The sequence below is a fragment of the Alexandromys fortis genome, unplaced genomic scaffold, assembly GCF_014885135.2.
Source record: "Alexandromys fortis isolate MF-2015 unplaced genomic scaffold, M_Fortis_MF-2015_v1.1 scaffold_157, whole genome shotgun sequence".
NCBI lineage: Eukaryota > Metazoa > Chordata > Mammalia > Rodentia > Cricetidae > Alexandromys > Alexandromys fortis.
Window position 1 is genome coordinate 73,787 of NW_026068041.1, and position 22,440 is coordinate 96,226.

General features: G+C 53.5%; 1 protein-coding gene across 1 annotated transcript in view; it reads right to left on the minus strand.

The window, feature by feature from the left end:
- Positions 1-15,840: 15,840 nt before the first annotated feature.
- The window catches only part of Cacna1i (calcium voltage-gated channel subunit alpha1 I), a 96,526-nt gene continuing 89,926 nt past the window's right edge, over positions 15,841-22,440 (minus strand). The window contains exons 31-36 of the mRNA XM_050165686.1: positions 21,670-22,038; positions 21,289-21,435; positions 20,260-20,382; positions 19,447-19,615; positions 17,654-17,847; positions 15,841-16,488 (exon numbers count right to left, since the gene is read on the minus strand). Of these exons, the coding sequence (XP_050021643.1) occupies positions 15,841-16,488; positions 17,654-17,847; positions 19,447-19,615; positions 20,260-20,382; positions 21,289-21,435; positions 21,670-22,038 (1,650 nt within the window). The remainder of the gene's footprint in view (positions 16,489-17,653; positions 17,848-19,446; positions 19,616-20,259; positions 20,383-21,288; positions 21,436-21,669; positions 22,039-22,440) is intronic.

Below are 22,440 nucleotides of genomic sequence, written 5' to 3' on the forward strand. Positions count from 1 at the left end.
CATGCGTGGTGGGGCCATACCCTTCAGCCCACACTTCCCAGGGTCCCAAATCTCCAGGGAAGGTACCTCAACCAGCACAGCCCACGCCCACAGGCTGGGCACTGAGTCAGAACCCAGTCACAATCATTTCCTGGGCAGGGACCGGCCTTGGCATACACGGACCAATTAGTCAGAGATGGATAGTGACGGGGGACGGGGTTGGCATCTGAGCCCAAGGAAGGTGCAAGAGCTGCTGTCTGGCTGTTAGTTTGAGAAAGTTCAACTACCTATTCATGGTGGCTGCAGGGGGTTCCAAGATGCACCCTACTCCTCCAAAAATGATCTAGCTCCTCTGTTCCCGAATGTATCTCAGGCCGCTCACAAAATCCTTTCCACGAACACAGCGAAGAAGCCCTCCTAGCCTTCTGGTACCTTCCCCTTGGGCATTCGCCAAGTGGGAAGGAGGTCCCTATGGCAGCTTGTTTAGGGGTCCCTTGGAGGACTTCTCAGCAGAAAACTGAGCTCTGGAATGGACCTTCATGGTGCCTGCATTCCCCAATTAACATTCGCCCAAGCCCCAGGTGGTCTCTATCATGGGTGCCCTTGCCTGCTGGCCCAACCCACAGGATCCAGATTAAAGACAATCACCAAGGATAGCTGAGACCCAAGCCATACTGGCAATTTTTCTCCTCCCAGGACTCTCACTCTTGGGAGCCCTCACGGTCTCCTCCCACAGACAGCTGACGGGGCTGCCAGCTGGGCCGGGCCCATTTCAGGCCTCAGAAAAGAGGATGTCTATAGTGCCGGCAGAGGCTGTAGATAATGCTGTTGGGGGAGACCAGTTCTGTCCATGGGCCTCCCAAGCCTGAGCCATCAGCATCCATGATCCAAGGCGGCAGGCGCTGCTCCTGCTGCCGGAGTCACGGCCATCCCTCACAGGTGCCACAGCCAAGACATCGTCCTGGTATTCAGCTCTGTTTCAAACCATTCTTCCTCATTACTCCACTGAGCACTCCTCGAGCATCTGCCTCCTCCGCCTCCGTGCCCTGCAAAGGACTACAACAGGACTCATTTCTTGGCTAAGGGACAGGCCATCCGTCTTCTTAATCTGCCCTCATAAATCAACCAGCTGAGCACCTCAGGCTGCCCACCTCTGCTTCCCTAGAACTCTCCAACCCTCCGGATACCTCCCAGGGAAGCCCCCAGGCCCCAGTTCTTTGTGGAGGGACAGTCATGTCCCCAGGTCACCCAGCAAGCCTCTCTACCAGAGCTCGCCTCACATGACAAGGTGGGGGGCCTGGCAGATGCCTCTACAGGAGGCTTGCCAGCAGCCACAGCAGCTGCTTCTGCTGTCAGCAGGGCCTTCTCCTGGAACGGGATGTCTTAAGCTTGTTGGGATCAATTGCCCGTGGTGTTCTGATTAAGGCCCCTGCCAGGTGGCTGACAACTCCAACAGAGAGGGGAAAGAAGAAAGAATTTGTTGGGACCCTGACCAGATCTAAGGGACAAGGGCCTTGGGGTAGAAAGTGGAGGAAGAAAAGATGGAGTTGAAGGGCATGAGAGGGGCTCAAAGGTGTTTCGCTGGGCAGTGACCTGCTCTGTAGAAAAAGACCCAAACAAAATGCAAACCAAAACAGCTCTGAGACAGCATCTTTCACAGATATCAGAATGGCTAAGATCAAAACCACTGATGACAACTTACGTTGGAGAGGATGTGGAGTAAGGGGAACACGCCTCCTCCATTGCTGGAGGGAGCGCAAACTTGTACACCCACTTTGAAAAATCAATATGGCAGTTTCTCAGAAAATTGGGAATCAATCTACCTCAAGACCTAGCTATATCACTCTTGGGCATATATCCAAAGGATGCTCAATCCTACCACAAGGCCATTTGCTCAAGTATGTTCATAGCAGCATTATTCATAATAGCCAGAACCTGGAAACAACCTAGGTCACCCTCATCCAAAGAATGAATAATGAAAATGTGGTACATTTACACAATGGAGTGTTACTCAGCTGTAAAAACCATAACCTTATGAAATTTGCAGGCAAATGAGTGGAACTTGAAAAAAAATCATTCTGAGTGAGGTAACCCAGAAAGACAAACATGTTCGTAAGTGGATATTAGAAGTAAAGTATAGGATAACCAGCCTATAATCCACAGCCCCAGAGAGGCTGGATAACAAGGAGGGCCCAAAGAGGGAAGTATGGGTTTTCCTGGGAAGGGGAAATAGAAGAGATCTCCTGGGTAAACAGGGGAGTGGTATGGGGAGGATGGGAACTTGAGGGAGCAGGTAAGCCAGGCTTGGCACAGGAGGTGGGTTGGGGTGGAATGGGAGAGGAGAGTAAGTAAAGGGATGTCTTGATAAGGAAGCTCATTTGGGGGTTAGGGAGAAACCTGGTGCCAGGGAAACTCCCAGGAATCCATAAGGATGAACCCAGATAAAATCCTAGCAATAGCAGAAAGGGGGCCTGAAGTAGCCATCTACTGTAATCAGATTGGTGACTACACCTTTAAATCCACCACCCAGAGGCAGAGGCAGATGGATCTCTTGATGGCAAGGCCAGCCAGAGTTATGTATTGAGATCCTGTCTCAAAGAAGAAGAAGAAGAGGGAAGAAGAAGAGGAAAGGTAGAGAGATTGAGAGATATACCAGAAGTCAACTCCTAGCCTCTACATGAGCACAAATACACCTGCACACACATACACACACACACATACACACACACACACATTAATAAATATTAATTTAAAAAACAAAAGCAGGGTTGCTGCTCTCGTCTGACATTGTCATGGACATTGAGAGGTCAGACCTTGCTTCCTGCTCATCTCAGACTTTCAGAAATGCCCTTTACCTCCTTGCAAACTTATCCCTGCACTGAATAAATACATTTCTGGCACCTGCCTACCTACCATACCTTTCTTTTTTTTTTTTTTTTTTATTTTTAAAATATTTATTTATTATGTATACAATATTCTGTCTGCATATANATATGCCAAAGATCTTATATGTATATAAGAATGTGTGTATATATGTGTGTATCTGGGTGTAATATTCTTTTTCCCATTCATCCTCCAATTTTGTGTGTGTGTGTGTGTGTGTGTGTGTGTGTGTGTGTGTGTGTGTGTGCAAATGCCTGTGGATGGCAGGAGAAGGTATCAGAGCTCCTCAAGCAGAAGTTACAGGTGGTTGTGAGTCACCCTCTGTGGGTGCTGGGAAGTGAGCTCAGGTTCTCTGTAAGAGCAGACAACACCAGCCCCTAATTTCTCATTATTGTTGAAACCTTTTTTACGCTTGTTTGATCTTTATATTATCTTGCTTCAGAAAATAGAATTAATTTCACATACCCAGTTCAGTGATGCTCTTGCCTTACATTTAATTCATTGCTCCCTGTTGGTGGCAGGCTAAGTCCTGAAAAAAGGATCCATTTCCACACATGAGGAAAATTTCTCTCCAGAGGACTGCAAAATAAGTTTATTTTCCACTCTCTGTTGCTGATTGTGAGTTAAGCAGAACTTTAGAGCTGACAATTTAAAAATGGGTGTGTTGACTCTCTTCATTTTAACACATATTTTGTTTTCATGCAGCTAAAATATCCTTATAATTAATTTTATTGGGCTCTACATTTTTCTCTGCTCTCCTCCCTGCCTCTCCCCTCCCCTTCCACCTCTCTCATCATCCCCACGTTCCCAATTTACTCAGAAGATCCTGTCTTTTTTAAAAATATTTATTTATTATGTATACAATATTCTGTCTGCATATATGCCTGCAGGCCAGAAGAGGGCACCAGACCTCATTACAGATGGTTGTTAGCCACCATGTGGTTGCTGGGAATTGAACTCAGGACCTTTGGAAGAGCAGACAATGCTCTTAACCGCTGAGCCATCTCTCCAGCCCTACCATACCTTTCTTTATTTGTGGCTCCCAGCTGGACTGCATTTTCAGCTTCCCTTGCAGCTAAGCATGGCCACTATAGTACAAGTGATGACTGCTATTCCCAGGCTCTCCCTACAAATGCCTCCCACGGTGAGTTCCCCAAGCTGGGAATAGCGTTTCCCTAGGCCACTGATCCTGCTTAGGGGAGAGACACACGCCATCCTGGACATCGTTTGAGCAGGATGACTTGAGTGATGGACTTGACATAACAGCTTGCACACCTTAGCCAACGTCAGTCCATCGTTGCCAGGATTCACATACCCTGTGCAATGAGCCTGTGCATTAGTGCTGTGCTCTAAATCTTTACAAGATCCAGAGACAGGACCGGGACACAGAGCCTGGGGGGCCTACCCCACTGCAAATGGAGAGATCCAACCGAGAAAGCCTTTCGTACCTCCCAGCATCTTAGAGCCCTACCTTAAGCCCTTGGTTGGTCCACAGGGTTTTTACTTTCAAGGAATTCCTCGGTAGATCAGGACATGAGTGCCCACACAGGCGACCTGAGACAAAGGGGTGATGGCTGTTGTGGCTCTGAGGATAGACGCTGTCCCTCAAGGAGATGATGGCCTATTCAAGCTGAGGTCATGAGGCCTGGGTGGGACTGTGCCTGACAGAGGTTCCCTGTGGCTAGAGCATTGGAAACAGAGTACCAGGCAGGGCCCTGCCTAGTCTGGAGTAGATGGGACCCTTGAGAGAAGCCTGGCTACTCCCTGGGAAGGGTGTGGGCATGCCGTGGTGACGGTCTCGGGGCCTGGAGCTGGCAAAACTTCAATCCACAGTGTTTAGTGACAGCTTGCCTGGCAGTGGTCAGAGCCTTCTGTGCAAACATGTCAAGCGACCATCAATCCCTTGATCACTGTGGAGGTTTGGACTGCCCTCCAGCTGCTAGTGACATTCCTGAACAGTGTCCGCAGTGACAGGCAAGCAGGAGGAGATGCAGCTAGGACCTGACACTCATGCCTCCCATTGTCTTTCTCAGCAGCCTCCTGAGAGGGATGAGATTCAAATATGCCGAATGGCTTGCTACTAGCGAGGCCGGAGTTGAAGTCTGAGCCAAGCGGTGATGGTTGGTTCCAAGGCAACACAGGCGGGTTACTGAGCCAGATAGTTTAATCAAACAGAATCTAGGTGTTTCTTAGCAGTGCTCTGTAGATGCCTTCACCTTCAATGAGTTTCCTAGAAGAAACGGAGAGGGCCCTTGGTGACGTGAATGACCACATCCCATCACTTACATAGGGAGTCTGCTTAAGGTTGTGACAGGGTAGTTCCAGCCTGCCATGCCCTGCCCCTTGGTGTTTGGAGTTACCATCCCCACAATCATGTCAGCCAATCCAGCACCAAGGTTAAACCATATTGACTGATAATGAGAATCCATTCTGACAAATGCATTATTTAGGAGATTTTGTCATTGTGCAAATATTACAGCATCTACTTGCCCAGAGCTGGGTGGCGCAGATATACACACTCAGACTATATGGTACAACCACCATCATGCATGCAGTCCATCATGGACTAGACAATCGGGTGGCACGGGGCATACATGTGTCGTATTGGCTGCTTTTATGTTACTTTAACTAAAATATCTGACAGAACCAAGGCAAGGAGATGGTTTATCTGACTCAGTTTCAGTCCACTGTTGCCCTGTGTGCCTAGCCAGGACATCATGTCGGTGGGAATGTATGCTGGATACTTCTCACATCATGGTGGACCCAAGAAGTGAGGTAGGGGGCCGGAACCATAGGCCTTCCCCTAGTGACCTGTTTCCACCAGATAGACCCTGCCTCCTAAAGATTCCATGGCCTCCCAAAACAGAGTAACCAACTATGGGGCAAGCAGTTCAAAACATGAGCCAGTAGGAGATCATGTGGGATTCCCCACTGTATGCTGTGAATATGTTTTATTATCGTTGGTTAATAAAGACGCTGCTTTGGCCTGTGGCAGGACAGAATAAAGCCAAGTGGGAAATCTGAACAGAGATATTAGAGAGTAGGCGGAGCCAAGGAGATGCCATGTAGCTGCCAAAGCAGAAAGACACAGCCTCTTGTTGATACACAGATTAATAGAAATGGGTTAATTGAAGATGGAAGAGCTAGCCAGGAATACGCCTAAGCCATTGGCCAAAGAGTGTTGTAATTATTATAGTTTCTATGTGATTATTCGGGTCTGGGCAGTCAGGAAAACAAAGTGTGATCTCCAATTACAAGGATACAAACCTTAACGTGTCTTATTCCCATGGGGACTCCTGGGTGACACACCACCATCCTTCTCTCTCCACTGCAGTTCCCTATGTCAGACCCCAGCATACCTGTCTCTCCAGGAGTTCGTGGTTGGTTTCTGCTTTGGACTAAATGTTTTTGCCCTAACCCCCAACTTCACAGTGAGACCCCAAATCTCAAGCAAAGGTTCTCTAGGTGGAGGCTCCGAGGGCTGATTTGGATTAGAAGAGGGTAGAGCCGCCACGACAGGAATGTGTCCTTACAAGGAGGAGATTAGAGCTGGCTGTCTCCTCACAGGCACAAAGGAGGAGAAGTGAGGACCCACAGGGAACAGTGGTTTCTCTAGGGGGGTGGGGGTGGTCCATTTAGGCTAACGTCATAAAGCCTGGAGGGACTGAGTCTGTAAACCAGAATGATGAGTCTCACCAAGTACTGGGAGCAGATCTGCCCTTTACCTTTGCCTCCCAAATGTGAAAGGGGGGGGGGGGAACCTTGCTGCCTAAACTGTAAAATCTCCCAATCACCCCATCAGTGCCCCATCCATGGCCTGTTGTAACAGCAGCTGGAGCTGGCAGGAAGTCAGAGTTCGGATGACGCCAGTCAAAGGGAAAGCCGTGGGAGTCAGGAGGAAGGATACCTGACTCCACCTGGCCAATCAGCAAAGACTCAGAAGCCAGGCCCCGGGGAAGGAGAGAGATGCTGGAATGGCACTCTGACTGGGATCAGATCCCAGACCCAGGTCCTGGTCCAGCCCAGGGACATGAAAGTCCAGGGCATGGCCAGACAAGGGGACTGCCCTAAGGTGTTATAACAGCCAGGATGGCACACTGCAATCAGCTGTAAGAGGGTTGTCAGGAGAGGGCTGAGAGTCAGACCGAGGTCCGCGGCTGGCTAGATTCTGGAATGTGACAGGGTAAACACAGAAAGGTCAGGGGAGGCTGGCGGGGCCGGGGCCGGGGTGGGGGTGGGGGCCGCGGTGGAACAAACCAGAATGCCAGCACCAGCAGGGCTCCTCGCTCTGCCCACCGCTGCATCTGCGCTCTGCCCACCGCTGCATCTGCGCTCTGCCCACCGCTGCATCTGCGCTCTGCCCACCGCTGCATCTGCGAGGAGGAGCACAAAGGCTTCATCCCCAGGTGTTCGGGCCCAGTCCTGAAGCCTCTGCCAAGCAGGCCGGTACAAGGTGTGGCCCGGCCTGGCACTATGGCCCTGAGGAGACCAGACCCCACCATGCCTGGAGAGCTGTGACACACCCAGGGCTGTGTGCTGTGGGGTGTCTTGAGGTACCTTGAGTTTTCTCTTGAGGAAACTCAGAGAGGCATGAACCCACTTATCTGTACCCCGAAGACAGATCAGCGGCTCCTTGAGAGTGTGTGCCTTGGAAGCAGAGCCACTGACTCACCAAGACCCTCAGGTCCTGGGGCACGAGCCCATGGCGACTCTGCTGCCAGACTCCTTGCAGGGTACACAGGATTCCAAAGACCTTTACTAAGTGGATGTCCACTGTGCTCTCCTCTCCTCTAGGGGTCAGCAGGCAGACTCTCCCTCCTCTGCAAATTCCAGGGTTCCTTCTGACCTTTGGAAACAAAAGTCAGGAAGTCCTGACAAAGTCACTCACCTCCCTGAGACAAGCAGGCAGGTGCCGGCTAAAGAGAGTAGAGGGAGGGAAGGAGAAATACACACACACACACACACACACACACGACCCGCTCAAGTGGGGAAAGGCGAGGTGCTGTGACCAGCAGGGAAGCCAGCACCATGGAGCCTGGCAGTGGCCCTCACCAAAGGGGCAGCAGAGTTTTTGCCACTGACCCCATGATCCCACTTGGGTGATACACGAAGGAGAGGCAAAAGTAGAAACTGCCCAGAGACGTGTACATTTGCAGCAGCTCAGCCCGCCACAGGCAAAAAGTGGCTGCAAATGGGGCGCCTACCAATGACGGGTAATTAGCGGGTGTTCATCTACATGGAGATGCTCCTCGGTCTCCGTCAGCCTCAGGGTAGGGGGGCCAAAAAGGACGAACACTGTGATTCCACCTTGTGAAGTACTCAGAGGAGGTGCTCAGAAAAAGTAGAAGGGAGCGTCCTAGGGGGCTGGGGGCTGTGGAGTTGTCTCCCCAGAACTGAAATTCTGACTGGAGGGAAGCTACGTAAGGCTCAGAAGTCAATAACTTATCAGATTCACAAGGATAGAGGACCGCCCCAAGACTATATAAGCTGTAGGGACTGTGGGGCAGTGGCGGGGAGGAGATTCTTGGACCTGTCAAGTTGCTTGCCTGTCCCGCAAAGAGCTCTGGAGTTCCAGCTGCGGTGAGCTGGTGGTTTTCGATGGTGTAGCTGCCTTTCAACTGTCACGCTCCTGTAAATAACCCCAAGGAACCGACTCAGCCACTTGGACTTTGGACTGGCAGGGGGTTCCTCGTCTGGGCTAAGTAGACATTTGTTCTACTCCCCCAGGAATGGTGTCACACAACACTGCGGGAGGAAATGAGTAGCTAGTGTTTGAGGGGGTGCAGAACCTCCTTTTGGAAAAAATGGTTTTGCGTGGATGGTAGCAAAGGCTACACAACACCGTGGATATATTTGATGCAATATGGTCTCAACGTCATTACATAGTTAAAGATGGTTTTGAACTCTTAATTCTCATGTCAGCGCCTCTCAGGTGCTAGGATTACAGATGTGTGCTCCCACCCTTGGTCTATGTGGTGCTGGGGATTGAAGATATGAATGAATTTTTGTAAAGCAAGGCGCTGAGGATCAGCGCGGCATGGCCTCAAGCTGGAGCTGCGGGGACGTTCCTAAAGATGGCGATGCCTGACTTGGGCCTTAAAAGCTTGACAAGGCGGAACCAGCTCGGGAGAGGCTAGCAGAGGAAGCAGGGTCAGGAATAGAGCGGCTCCAGGTGAGATTTTGTTGACTGTGGGTAAGGAACAGTGTCCCCAGGGCTGGCAGGGGTCACACAGGTCCTGGGAGCCACCAGAGCCATGCCATCCAACTACAGAGTGACAAGAATGAGATCAGATGGCATGTCACCTAGATGCCATGCACCCCAGGCTCAGACTGAGAAGGGCTGGTAGGATAGTGAGCATCCTGCCACAGGACCTGGGCCACGTGAACAGAGATGGACGCCTCTGCAGCTCAGTACCTGGGCACATCACTTCTGCTCTCTCAAGGCTGGCTGGATTTAGAAAAGAATACAGGACGGCCAGTGAAACCCAAATGTCAGGTGGCAACAAATGGCTTGCCAGGGTTGTCCCTGACTGCATGAGGCACACATGCCATAAGCAATTCTTTGTGGTTAATCGGAGTGTGGAGTGTGGCTTGTTTTCTTTTCCGGTGCTGAAGTTGGAACCCGGGGCCCTGTGGATGCCAGGCAAGCATTCTGTGACTGAGCTCACCTCAGCCCCTATTTGCAATCCACTTGGAGTAGGATATCCTGGCTTTGTTCTCCTGCCCCTTATTTGGAAGGGGTGGCTGCTGCCTTCCACATCCCTCTCTCGCCTAGCGGGTATCCCCTTCTTGCGCTCCCCAGACCATGATGGCAGAAAGATGTACCAACAGCCACACCTTTGGCCCATGACCTAAGTTGACCTTGCTTCTGGTTCTATTATCTGCCCCTTGCTCTGAGAGGCTGCATCTGTCCGTCCCTCTGACATGGTGGCTTCCACAAGCATGGGCACCTGTGGCTATGCCCCCAGAGCCTGGCACAGGTCTGACACACAGTAGGCACTCAGTATGGACAGACAGATGCCAAGACTGGCTCTATGAAAGAGCTACCTAGTGCAGAGGGGAGGAGGGAGGTAAGCGTGGGGGGGGGGTGCTCTACCCCCTACTGTTTTACTGTCTGCCCCCTCTCCAGCCTCTCACACTAGCCACTACTCCCCACTTTTCTTGATGCTCAGGGTTGACAAGGGGGTCTGCCCTCACTCTACCCCACAAGCCCTGCCTCTAGTCCACACATTCCCATGGCAGCATGGTTACCATGGCAATAGCAACCAGAGGTCACAACGCTGTAAACCAGAGGATGCCTGCCCTCCTGGAACACCACCACCGAGGCAGAATCTAATTTTCATTACAGCCATAATACTGGTTTTGCATAATGGTACATATATTAATACCTAACACGCCTGTGTTTATTTGGTTAGAATTCATGAATGCGGGTCTAAATAAAAAGTGCTGATAGCTGAAGTTTGTCACTCGCCGAAAACACTCTTGGAGTGTCGACTTAGTCCAATCTCTCCTCGGCAGCTACTGGCTTCTAATCTCATTGCTAATGGGTAGTCAGGGACACAGAGTTGGGACAAGGTGAAGTGGACACTCAGCCAGGTGCTAGACCTTCCCAGGCTGCTCACCTCTGCCACAGCGGGTGGAGTCACACTCCCCTGCCAGTCAGTCTCCTTGCAGGGGTGGATGCAGCCGAGGCAGGACCTGCTGGGGCCTCCCACTGTCCCTTTGCTGCCCACTGGCCAGTAAACGTGTAATGGAAGACATGGAGTGTGTTGTCGCCCTGGCAGCTCAGTGGGCTGGCCCTGCGCTCGCAGCTGCCTTTCCGCACCTGCCACCTGCAGAGGGAGGGAGCAGGCAGAGCTGGAGCTGCCAAGGCAAATAGTGGAGGCCTGGAGATGATTTGGAGCCAAAAGGAACATGGGAGGGGGCGGGTGGAGGGACAGTGTGGCCAGTGACACAGTGATCCTCTCTGTCCCCGACCCCACTCTGGGACCTCAACAAAAGAAGTCACAGCAGGCTCTCCTACAGGTCTACTGTCCACTCAACCTAGCCACTGTTCTGCTTCAACTAGCCAGTTCCTCCGTCTCCCCTCCATCCACACTGCCATTGCTACCTGAAGTACTGGCCCTGAACCTAGGTATGTTGCCACTACCATGCCCCCAGCCAGGCAGCCACATCTCTTATCCCTGCTTGTTCTTCCTTCCTTCATCACGTCATCCATCCATCCATCTACCCATACAGACTCCATCTATGACTCTCACCTGACCCAGCCCAGAGCTACCCTCCAGGGCTCAGAAACAAACAGAGGAGAAAACCTTGGGAGTGAATTCCCAACACTCAAATGCTATTGGAACATGGTAGCACCCACAAATATCAGACAGCCAAGAATCAGAAAGCCCTGCACTCATTCTAAGAGGTCTCCCTGAAGTCTGGAACACGGAACTCAAGGGGCAGAGAGGGCTACCAGGAGAGAAGAGCTGGAAGAAGGGCAGCAGGGGACAAGGAAGAAAGGAGCCAGGGTGTTGTTTCAGGGCTGTGACAGGCCAGGTAGGTAGGGGGCCTTGGTGGAGCAGGGCTGGGGAATGGTGTGACAACCCATAGCCTCAGAGAGGAAGAAACAAACACAGAAACAGCAGTCAGGAGGCAGAAAGACCATGTCCTAGAGACTTGACCAGAGCCTTTGATCCAGCAACGCCTGAAGCCAACACTACATCTGGAATTCTTAAAACTTTGAACCACTAAGTTATTTCCATCTGTGTCCTTCTTGCTTCTCTTTTCTTCTGCTCTTTTCTTCTTCTTAAAGATTTTTTTAATGTGTGCGTATGTGCAACTGCGTGAGTTTCTGTGTACCACAAGCATGCAGGAACCTACACAGGCCAGAAGGAGGTGGTGGATCCCCTGGAACTGGAGTCATAGGCAGTTGTGAGCTGTTGGGACTAATGAGTCCTGGCCTTCAGCTGCTCTTCCCTCCTAGAACCTTCTAATTAAAGTTACTAGAAGCTGTGCCTAGCTTAGAGGATCAGAGGATGGGATTTTCACCTGTTGGCCAATGACTGCAGTGTATTTAAGCCTACATGGTGCTAATAAAGAGGGGCTTTGGTATCAGTGTTAAAAGTTCTGTGTTCTCAACCTCCAGCCTCTTGCCCGAAGCTCGCAAACTGGGGTCTAGCACATAGAGCACAGACCGGGACCCGCAGTGCGCGCGGCAGTGAGCCACATGACTTGCATGCTGGGAACTGAACCGCAGACTTCTGCAAGAGCAGTGTCATGGTCCAAATAAGAATGGCGCCCATAGGCTCATGTATTTGAATGCTTGATCATCAGGGAGATGCCTGAGAATGATTAGGGGCTGTGGTCTTATGGGAGGAAGTGTATCACTGGGGGCGGGCTTTGTGGTTTCAACAGCCCCAAACCAGGCCCAGGGTCACTCTCTTTTCCTGCTGCCTGAATATCCAGATGTAGAGCTCTCAGCTCCTTCTCCAGCACCATGTCTGCCTGCATGCTGCCAGGCTACCCACCATGAAAACAATGAGCTAACCCTCTGAACTGTAAGCCAGCCCTAGCTAAACCCTCTCCTTTGTAAGAGTTGCCGTGGTCACAGCAATAGGACAGGGACCAAGACAAGCAGCAGGCACTCCTTCCCTCTGAGCCGTTGCTCCAGCCCCTATCTTTTGCTTCTAAGCCCGTTTGAGTTGGGTTTTTGTGCTTTGGAGCCGTGAGCCCTCGTAGTACCAGGTCTATGAATTCAGGCTGTAGTGTCGAGGGTAAGCAGCTTGACCTCTCCCCGCCTCATTCCCAGCCCTGAAGGTCCACCCAGACCCTGAATACAAGGGGATCCTTCCACAGGGTCTCTGAATCCCCCCAAAACCCAGACCCCACAGCTGCAGGATGAAGACATTATCACGCTTCCCTTGGCGGGGTCGGGGAGGCAGAGGACCAGCATGATCCCAACCCTGCAGGGAAGGAAGAGCAGAGACATGGAGAAAGTCCTCCGTAAGTTTCTGGGGTTTTATTCAAAACAACGCTGGCTGGCGGTACGGCTTGGTTTCTCTATGCCCGGGCCATCTGGGCCAGCAGGGACCAGCGCCTTCAGCAACTAAGAGGGAAGTTCATTCACACTGTAGAAACTGTAGAAACTGTACAGTGACCAGAAGGAAGTTAGAGTCACGGCAGCAGAGCCGGGCTGGGGGCTTGCAGGACGAGGTGGCCTCTGCCTCCCCTCGGGCCCCAACTCTGCTAGGGACACTGATTATTGCACAATGACAAAAAGAAAAAGAAGAGTATGTGTGTCTGGGTTAAACAGCAGCTTCTAAGACCCCAAGCCCTTACACAGAGTAGCAAAAGGGGCTGGAGGTGACCCTGGGAGCTGTGAGTCTAGGAGAAATATTGGGGACAAGCAGATGGGTGAGTACTGCTCACGGTTCATCCTCCTCAGCGGGACTGCCTGGACCAGAGCAGGAGATAGCAAGAAGGCAGGGCAGGCTCCGTCTGGCTCCAGATCCTTTTCTACAGATGCTGTGTGCCCTCCACCCCCACACCACACAGCCTGGCAAATTGACAGCTTCCAGGCACTGGCACCTGCGTTCCCATTCTCCTCACATCCAGGCCCATGTGGATTGGGAGAGTTTGTGCTTTGGTGATGGACAGGCTCAGCCTGAGGCCACAGCCTCAAGCCACAGTGTTGAAGAAGGGGTGCCCGCCCAATCCTTGCCCATTAACAACCCATCTTGCCAGCAGCTCACACCTTTCCTGGCCCCTGACTCCCCACTCACAGACACTAGGCCAGATACCTGGGATTGGTCCTAGGAAAAACCCACCCTGGGTAGTGTCTGTGCTTCTGGGCTCAGCAAATCATTCTCTCTAGATGCCCTGCCATACCTAGCTACAGCCCTTGCATAGACCTTGTCATTTCCCTAAAACAGCCTTCAACACATCTGCCTGCTCTGGGGTCACACAGTTCAGCGTGAAGGTATAGATGCCTGAACATCTGCACCCAGCCTCAGAGGCACGGCAGGGGGAAAGCTGGCTGTGAAGAGCCGCATAAGCACACACGCACACAGAGGCAGCCTGAAGATGACATTGTACCCAGAAAGCAGAAGGTGGAAGATGCTATCAAACACCACCGTTGTAAAGCCTGAAGACCATGGGCCTGACCCAGCCCTCTCTACCCCAGTCAACTCCACACTGGGCTCCTGGAGTCACCTTCCCTTCAACCACGGCTGTGTGTGCACAGTCCAAGTGCCCTTCACAGGTGACCCGGGATCTTTGCTGCACTCACCCAGAGCCTCAGTTTACTCATGTGTAAAGTGAGTTTAACAACCACTTTCCTCCTCCTCGCCTCTAAGCACTTGGCAGGCAGTACCCCTCAACATCCTCTCCTCTTCGCTTCCTCACAGCGCCCTGATCCCAGGGTCCCTGTGCCAGATGGGGACACCCCAGAGCCTACAAACACAGCTGCTGCTCACTAGCCTGGCTAGAAGCCCACTTCTGTGAAGTCAGAATCTGGGAGCAGGGACAAGAGATGCACATGCTCTTAGCAGGACCCACAGCAACCCTCAGCCATGTGGCTGAGCACCCCACATCACAGCCCTTGTCAGTAGGCCACCCGCAGCAGCAGGCCCCGCCCTTCTTCAGGCTGATTGTAAACCCACCCACTTAAGAGCTGAGCCTGTGAAAGTCAAGGGCTCAATACAGAGTAAGTTTTTTTTAAGATAAATGGGTAACCATTCCAATAAAAAAAAAAAAAAAAAAAACCCCTACCCATCCTGAACTCCTCCGGAAAGCACTACCACGGGAGACCCGACGTGCAGCTTGAGACAGTGAGACATACCCAAGGGTAAGCAGGAGTCGGAGGATGTGAATGTCCGGGTAACTCGGTGAAGCTAAGGGTGCTGGGGTGGGGAAAGGCTGGAGCCAGGCTTTAGGCAGGTGCTCAGAGACCCCTTTAGATTTGTTGCTACCCTAAACACTCCTGGGGCAGGGGTGGGGTTGATTAGGGCGAGTGACCGTAATCCCCAGGAGCTGCTGCAATTTGAGGCCTTCATGGAGGACAAAAAATAGAAAGTTCTCGTGTAACTGACAACCCAAGCTCGGGGAATCTTTGTGGACCAAGCCAGTCCGGGGACCCCTTCACCTGTCCTCTCTCTTGCATGAATTATTCCTGTTTACTGCCTTCCTGAGGGGCTGATTTGCCCCTCCCCACCCCAAGTACTCACAGAAGTCAAAAGTTGACCCAAATCCTGAGCCCCCTGCCCAGCTTCAGAAATGCCCTGTTCCCCAACCCTGCTCTAAGAAATAAGACTAAAATCCCCCCCCCGCCCAGTTTTTCTAAAGAGAACATCTAACTGGCTAACTAAGAAAGTCTGTGTGTCAAGAGTGTCTACAAAAGACTTCACAACAACACGACAGAGGGACAAGACTGACACCCCGACGTGTGGGTAGAGGCTGGGGATCTTAGCAGCATCTCCTCTTTAAAAGGGAAAAAAAGTGCACCCTGAATTGCTTCTCTTCTGTCTCCTGGGCCCTGAACATCCTCCCAAGCTGCTCTCAACTGAGGGAGATACCCGAAACTACAGCCACCGAAGCCACAGCAGGAGCGTCTGTGCTGTGCAGGCCTGTGTCCTAATCAACAGACGAGACCCCCATCTGGGCCCTGGCCTGCACCCTCAACTTTAGCACTTTCTGGAATTCATAAGCTCTCCGTAAAAAAAATAAATAAATATATGTCTGTCTCTATATATATATGTATATATCTGCATATACACTGGAAGGGCCACGGATGGGGCCACACATCTGAGCCTCAGCTAACCCAGACCCTCCTCAGTCGCCTGCCCAGTGGCCCGGCGCTGGCTGGCCCCTATGCCACTCCCAGGTGTGGACAAAGTATTGCTGTCTGCTCCCTGGCTCCTGAGGTAAAAGAAGGCAAGATGGGGCAGGCGGGCGGACAGCAGCTGGCAGGTCCCCCGCAGCCCCTGCGGCCCCTCATCTTTTCCTCTTGCTTGCAGCATCGGTTGACTCCAGCTTCCCAGGAGGTGGCTGTGGCTCAGGTGCTGAGGAACCCAAGCCTGAGGCCAGCTGGGCCTGACCTGGTGGGTCCTTGCTGCGGTCTGCAGCCCATGATGGGCTCCTGGCCAGGCCGCGGGCTGAGACTGTGGTGCCAGGACGGCCAGGTCCAGCAGCTAGGCTGCTGGTACTGCTGAACTTCCTGGCGGGGGTGAGGCCCGGGGGTGGCAGCGTGGGTGGTGGACAGAAGAGAGACGTGAGCGACAGGCTGCTGAGGGTCTCGGAGTGCTCACTGCCTGCACCCCCACCGCTTGCACCCCCGCGGCCCTCCTCATCAGAGGGGTCCATGGAGTCGTGGTGGGTGCACCCAGGACTGGTGGAGCCCCCGCTGCTGTGGCTGCGCTGATGGGCTCTCAACCCACGCAGACTAAACAAGCCACGGCCCCTTAGGCTGAGGCGGCGCCGGGTGGCCGGTGACAGGCCAGCACATGGCCCTGGCACCTGGACCGGCGGTCCCAGGGCATGCCGGGGACTGTCACTCAGTGTCAGACTGTCCTCCAATGTGGTCTGCAGGCTGCCCGCTGAGCTGCTAGGGCTGGCATCCAGTGATGTGTCACTGACAGTAGCCTGCAAGGAGGTAAGAAGGGATGAGGCTCCCTGAATCATCTTCCCCTGGTCCTTAGTGGACAGTCTGATGATGGGGACCCAGGATGCTTCCCTTCTCAACATATCCAGGATCCCACCGCATCCCTTCTGCCATGTCACCCGTCCCTGGGACCTCTCAGGGCAGTTACAGCGAATGTCAAACAGGCTCTCTGTCCCCTCGGGGCAGCCTGAGCCATCTTTCCTAGTCCCAGTGTCCAGTGACAAGACCTTCCCTGGTATAGTTCCCAGCTGACTCGCAGCCACCCACATCTCCAGCATCACTTCCGCCACCTGTCCCTTCTTCACAAGCCCTTCCACCAGCTCCCCCATGGCCCTGCTCGTACCAGCTGCTCCATCCTCTCTCCTAGGTAAGCCTCCAGCCTTTGCTCGCTCTCCCAGCCACCCCTCACCTCCCCACAGATTATACTCCAGCACTCATTTGCTCTGCACACACACACACACACACAATACACACACACATACACACACACACACACACACACACACTTTAAACCCTGAACTGCTTGGGAGGCAAGAAGTCGGTCCATTGCCTGCTGCAGAGCACAGCCTGGTGAAACTGGAGATTAACCGTGTCTCACTAAGTGATTATTAGGAAGCCTGCAGGCCAACCTCTACTATTGTATGGGATCACACATGGCCCACCAAATGTGCTGGTGGATTTTTGTTTCGTGCTCCAGAGGCCCTCTGTGCCCAGCTGGCATGTGGGCTGTGGCTCCAGCCATCCTGATACAGACGACCATACAGCCAAGACTTCCCACTTCCCAACCTGCCCGTCTGCAGTCAAGCAATTTACAGTCTACAAGCAGTCTAGCAATGACACCCCTACCACTCACCAAGAGCACTCAAAGCATGGTCCCTGACCCCAGCACTGTGTCACCCCACAAAGCCCCCTCAATGCCATTCTTTCCCCTCATCGCGAGCTAGGACCCCTGTTTCAGTCATCTCAACAACCTTGGGGCTCCTCAGGAGCTGGTCTTACTCATACACATCTTTGGTGTCACCTCTCAAGTCTCAGAGGTTCCCCAACTTTCCCAGACTCAGCTGCCGTGGCTTTTTTTTTCTGTTCTTTCCCTTCCCCTCCCCACGCATCACCCGTGGCTCTTCAGAGTCCAGGAGGTGCCTGTACCTGACGCAAGAGGGTGCAATTGACACTCGGAGACCTCAGGGATGCCCAGGAGCCCTGAAGGGCGATCTTGGGCAGGGTCCCTGTACTCATGCCCGGTTCCTGTCCCTTCTGGCTGGCAGACACAGCAGGGTGGAAGAACTCAGCAGGCATCTGCAGGAGAGGGCTGGAGGCATCCGGGGAGAAGGGACTCGATGCTGCAGGGAAGGAAGTGGAGGTGCTGGGAACAGCCCAGGAGGCAGGCATAGAGCACCAGCTCTCACGTGAGCAACTCAACAACGACTGTGAGAAGACTCTGGGCAAGTCTCCAACTCAAAGCCTCGGTTTCACTCTGAGCATGTCTGTGAAGAAGTGTCTAGATTGGGTTGAGGTGACAAGACCCACCCTCACTGTGGGTGGTGCCATCCCACAGGCTGGGGTCCTGGGATGAACGCAAGGGAGAAAGTGAGCTGAGCACCAGCATCCATCTCTCGCTCTGCTTCCTGCCTGTGGAAGCCATGTGACCTGCTGCCTGTTCCTGCTGTCGTGCCTTCCCCGCCATGACGGACTGGACCCTTGAACTATGGGCCAAAATAAGCACTTCCTTAAGTTGATTTCACCAGGCACCTGGTCACAGCAGTGAGAACAGACACAAGAGGAGGGACGTGGGGAATATCAGCAGGTATGGAACACCTGGCCCAGCACCATGCACATAGTAGGTATTCAATCACTGAAACTCATTATCCTTTGGACCCTGACAACTCCACATGGCTAAGTCAAGCCTGGGGCCTCCTCCTGGACAACGCAGGGTCGAGTCTCAGGTCTATGCCAGGCCCTGTGTTGATGGTATAGAAGCTGCTGGGTGGGCCTGTTCTGCTCCACTGTGGATAGAAAGGGACAAGGCCAGGTTGGAGGAGCCTGAGGCAAGGCAGACGTTTGTATGCCAGCTCCAGCAGCTCCGCCTACAGTCCCCTCTGAACCTCACAAAATGAAGGAAGAATGTGAGGTTCAGAATATGTGACTAGTCACCAGGCAGCTGTATAGGCTGTGTCCTGGTAGGTTGCCGACTCACTGAAGGAATGTTCAAATAAACAGTTAACTGAACACTCCATCAGAACAAGCCTGGGGGCAGACCAAGGGCTCAGGTTTTGAGATCAGGGAATTTGGGGTTCTGGCACCCCAGCCATCATGCCCAGTAGAAGTCACTGGCTTTACAGAGGGTCCATGGAAAAGCCGGTCACCCAGCCATCCCAGAAGACATCTTGGGGTGAGTTTGGGGTGTGAGGGGGTCACTCTTGTGTTAGACTGTCTCCCCTTCCCCCCACCCAACCCGTGATGCCACCCAGATCCTTGTCATCTTCCAAGAGGGAGGCACAAGTGACAGGCAAGCCAGCTCAGTCCCTTGCTATATCTCAAGACACAAACCAGCTGTGAAAGGAGGTTTGGGGTAGAATTCTTTATCAAAGGGCCATTGAAAACACCAGGCTTCTGGTCATTGTGTCCCCCTCAGATTATTCTCTATTCCACCTCAATAATCTGTGAGCCTTCCTTCTGCTTGATAATAAAAGCTGTGGGCAGCAACCTGGCTCCCTTTTCATCACTGAACACAGGAAATTCAGCGTGTCGCTTCCTTCAGGCCAGGCTTCAGCTAGCATTAGCTCATCGACCGCTCCTTTGCTACCAGTGTAGCAGGCCTGAGTCTCTAATTCTCAGAACCCCACTCGCTTCTTTATGGTGTGGGGAACCTCTACCGCCTCCCTCATGCAGCAGATGCTTAGGATCAGGGTGTGGGGAGCTGGCAGGGCTGAAACCCTCACCTTGGCTGCTCTCGTGTTTGAGCCAGGACTGGACGGGATTGAACGGGATGGCCTCCATCTCACACTGCAGGCTCTCTGGGCCTGCAGACACTGGCGCACTGGCAAAGGGGAAAAAGCATTCATCCAGATCTCCTGCCTGCAAGGGCTCCTCCGGAGGCTCTAGCTCACCCTGCAGGCAAGGGAGGTAGGTGGTATTGAGGGAGACAGAGGCAGGGTTCCTATATAGCTATCCCCATCCCTACCTCGGAAGCCCTTCCTCTCGCCTCCTCCACCTGACCAGCAGTCACCACCTTCCAGTCCTCAAGTGGAAGGTCCTGACCTCTAGGAAGCCCTCTTGGATGCTCCTGGGCAGCTGTGGTTCCCCTGGCTTCTCCCTTCCTGACTCTAATGGCCTTGAGACAGCATGGGCTCTTCTTCACACCTATAACCAAATGCTAACTCAATGTAGTGGTCGCTCAGGCTGAAGGCATCGGAGCAGAACATTACATGAACCCCTGCCTTTGCCAGAACTCAGTTTCCACATTCATACTTAGGGAGAGGAGTTCATTTCTGGCTGCTGCCCGGGGTCTTGTACATGGAGCAGAGGGTTGTAGCGTCTCTTTGCCGACTTTCTCAGCTCTGCAAGTTCCTTGAGAGCCACCCAAAGTCTACTCTGAGGCGGATGGGCTCCCGCTATCCCAGCCTGAAACTTGCTGCTGTGTCTGACAGAAGGTGTGGCCTCAGTTACCTAGACTGTACCCACCTGAGCCCAACCTGGCCAGATAAACTGGCATCGCACATGGAGAAAAATGTAAGGAACTCCTGGCCACCTACCTTGCTCTCCTTGGGGCCCTGTGGGCAGGCTGTGGGGTCCTCAAGACTCAGGTCATCCCCCAGCAGGATGGACGAGGACCTGTCTGAGTTCAGGGAGAAGGCCTCTGTCTCAGCCAGCTGCACCTGCAGGGGGAGGTGGTGGCCTCGGGTCACCCTGGGGCTGGAATGGGGCAGCCTGGGCCTGGAGCGCTGAGCAACAGGTCCCTGAAAGGACATGGGGCAGTGGTCAGAGTGGTTCGCAGGCCTGCTGGGCATGGATGGTGGGCACACTCTGTGTAGGATCCCAGCCTGGGGGACACATGATGGCACAGGGGCCACTCCCAATAGAAACCAGGTCTGAGTGGCCCACCTTGGTGTCTGAACACAAAAGAAGACACGGTACAGCGAGCTACGGAGCTCTGTTGTCCACTTGCCCCAGACCAAGAGTCCTTAGAGCTGGGCTGGGCATGGCTTCTCTGAGGGCTGTGAGGGCTACTTCTACTGCATGTCCCTGCAAGACTGGCTAGACTGACATGGGGCAGGAAAGTTGAGTAACCTCCATGTTCAGCTCCTGCCCAAGGCTCTTGGGGATGACCCCACAGCCCTAATCCTATAGAACAGCATGGGCTGAGCCCCGGAGCACCGTGTGGAGGATGGGGTATATAGGAGGAGCTCTTGGGAATAGCCTGCCTGAGAGATGGCGCCTGAGCAGGGTGGGGATGAGCTGCCTCTGAGAGGAGGCCCAAGAGAAGTATTGAGACACTCAGGGGGACCACAGTCACTAGGGAAGAAGAGGCACCAGGGACCCTTTCTTGGATCACAGAGGACAAAATGCCCCAGAGGGGACACAAGGACGAGCAGCTTCTGAACACTTTTTATATCCAGGTGCTGAGGTGGGCTCTCTAGGCGACACCACAGGGCCACACTTCACAGACAAACCACTATGACCAGTGGGACCAGCATGTTGCTAGGGGCCTAGAGCCACAACGTCCCTCAACACCTCACTCCCAGGTGACTCCCGGGAGCCAGCTCCTCTGAGGCTGCCAGTACCTCTTGCTTGTCATGGTGACACTTGTCACAGCCAGCAGGTGAGGAGTAGTGGTGGAAGATGGAGCCAGACAGGTTGTCAATGATGGTCAGCTCCCCCTCCAAGGAGTCCTTGATGATTAAAGAGACGCTGTCCAGCCACAGGGTCTCCTAGGCGGACGGGGCAGGGTGGCGACAGGTGGGATTATCGGCTGGGTCCCTGGACTTTGGGGTGGGTATGGCAGAGCTGCCCTCCCGTTCTCTGTGCCCACAGCCTGGGATCACCCTATCTTAGAGCTGAACACAGAGGGACCCCAAAAGATAGGGCACCTCCAAGCCCAGCTGCCCAGCTGGCCCCGTGGCGCCTGCCCTTTGAGCCCCATTCACCTCTCAGCCCCTGCCCACCTGGGCTGGAGAGTAGCAGTGCCGGCACAGGTGACCCTCGGTGTCACCCCCAACGCCCGGCCCTCCTGATCCACGACTGGGGGCTCCTGGTGAGTTAGTGGGCAGCCTCGGGCCAGGACAGGGACACGGGCCGGGGCTAGGGCCAGGGCCCAGGCCATGGGCCATCTCCAGCTCGATTTCAGCATCCATCTCCGCGTCCTCCTGGGCCTCCTTGTTGCTATCGTCCAGGTGTTTCATGAGCACAGCAACCACCACGTTGATGAGCACGAACTGAGCCGTGAGCACAAAGCTCACAAAGTACAGCGGCGACACGAACTGCAGGCTGCTGAGGCAGCTGCGCTCATCATGGGTGCAGTCTCGCAGAGTGTCCTACCACAGGGATGCCACACGCAGGGTCAATGCCATCCACCACACCTGCCCTGCCACACACTCCACCTCCATAGCACAGAGGACACACATGCACGCACGCATGCCTGCACGCACACACACATACACACATGCACGCGCACACGCACTCACGCACACCAAGGGGCCTAGATTAATCCCCCTCCAGAGTTCTAGTAGCCTTCATTGCCTTCATACCCATAGTAGCCTGAGCTTCCCTTAGCTTCAGCCAAGTCCCTAGGGCCCTAACCTGGCCCTTTTCATGCCCTACTGGGGCTGATCCCACCTCTCAGAGCCCCTAGCAAATCTGCGAAGAAGCATGCTTTCTCAGGCACCCATTGTTGCTTTTCAGGCCAGCCCAGGAAGGTCCTGCCTGACCTGAACAGG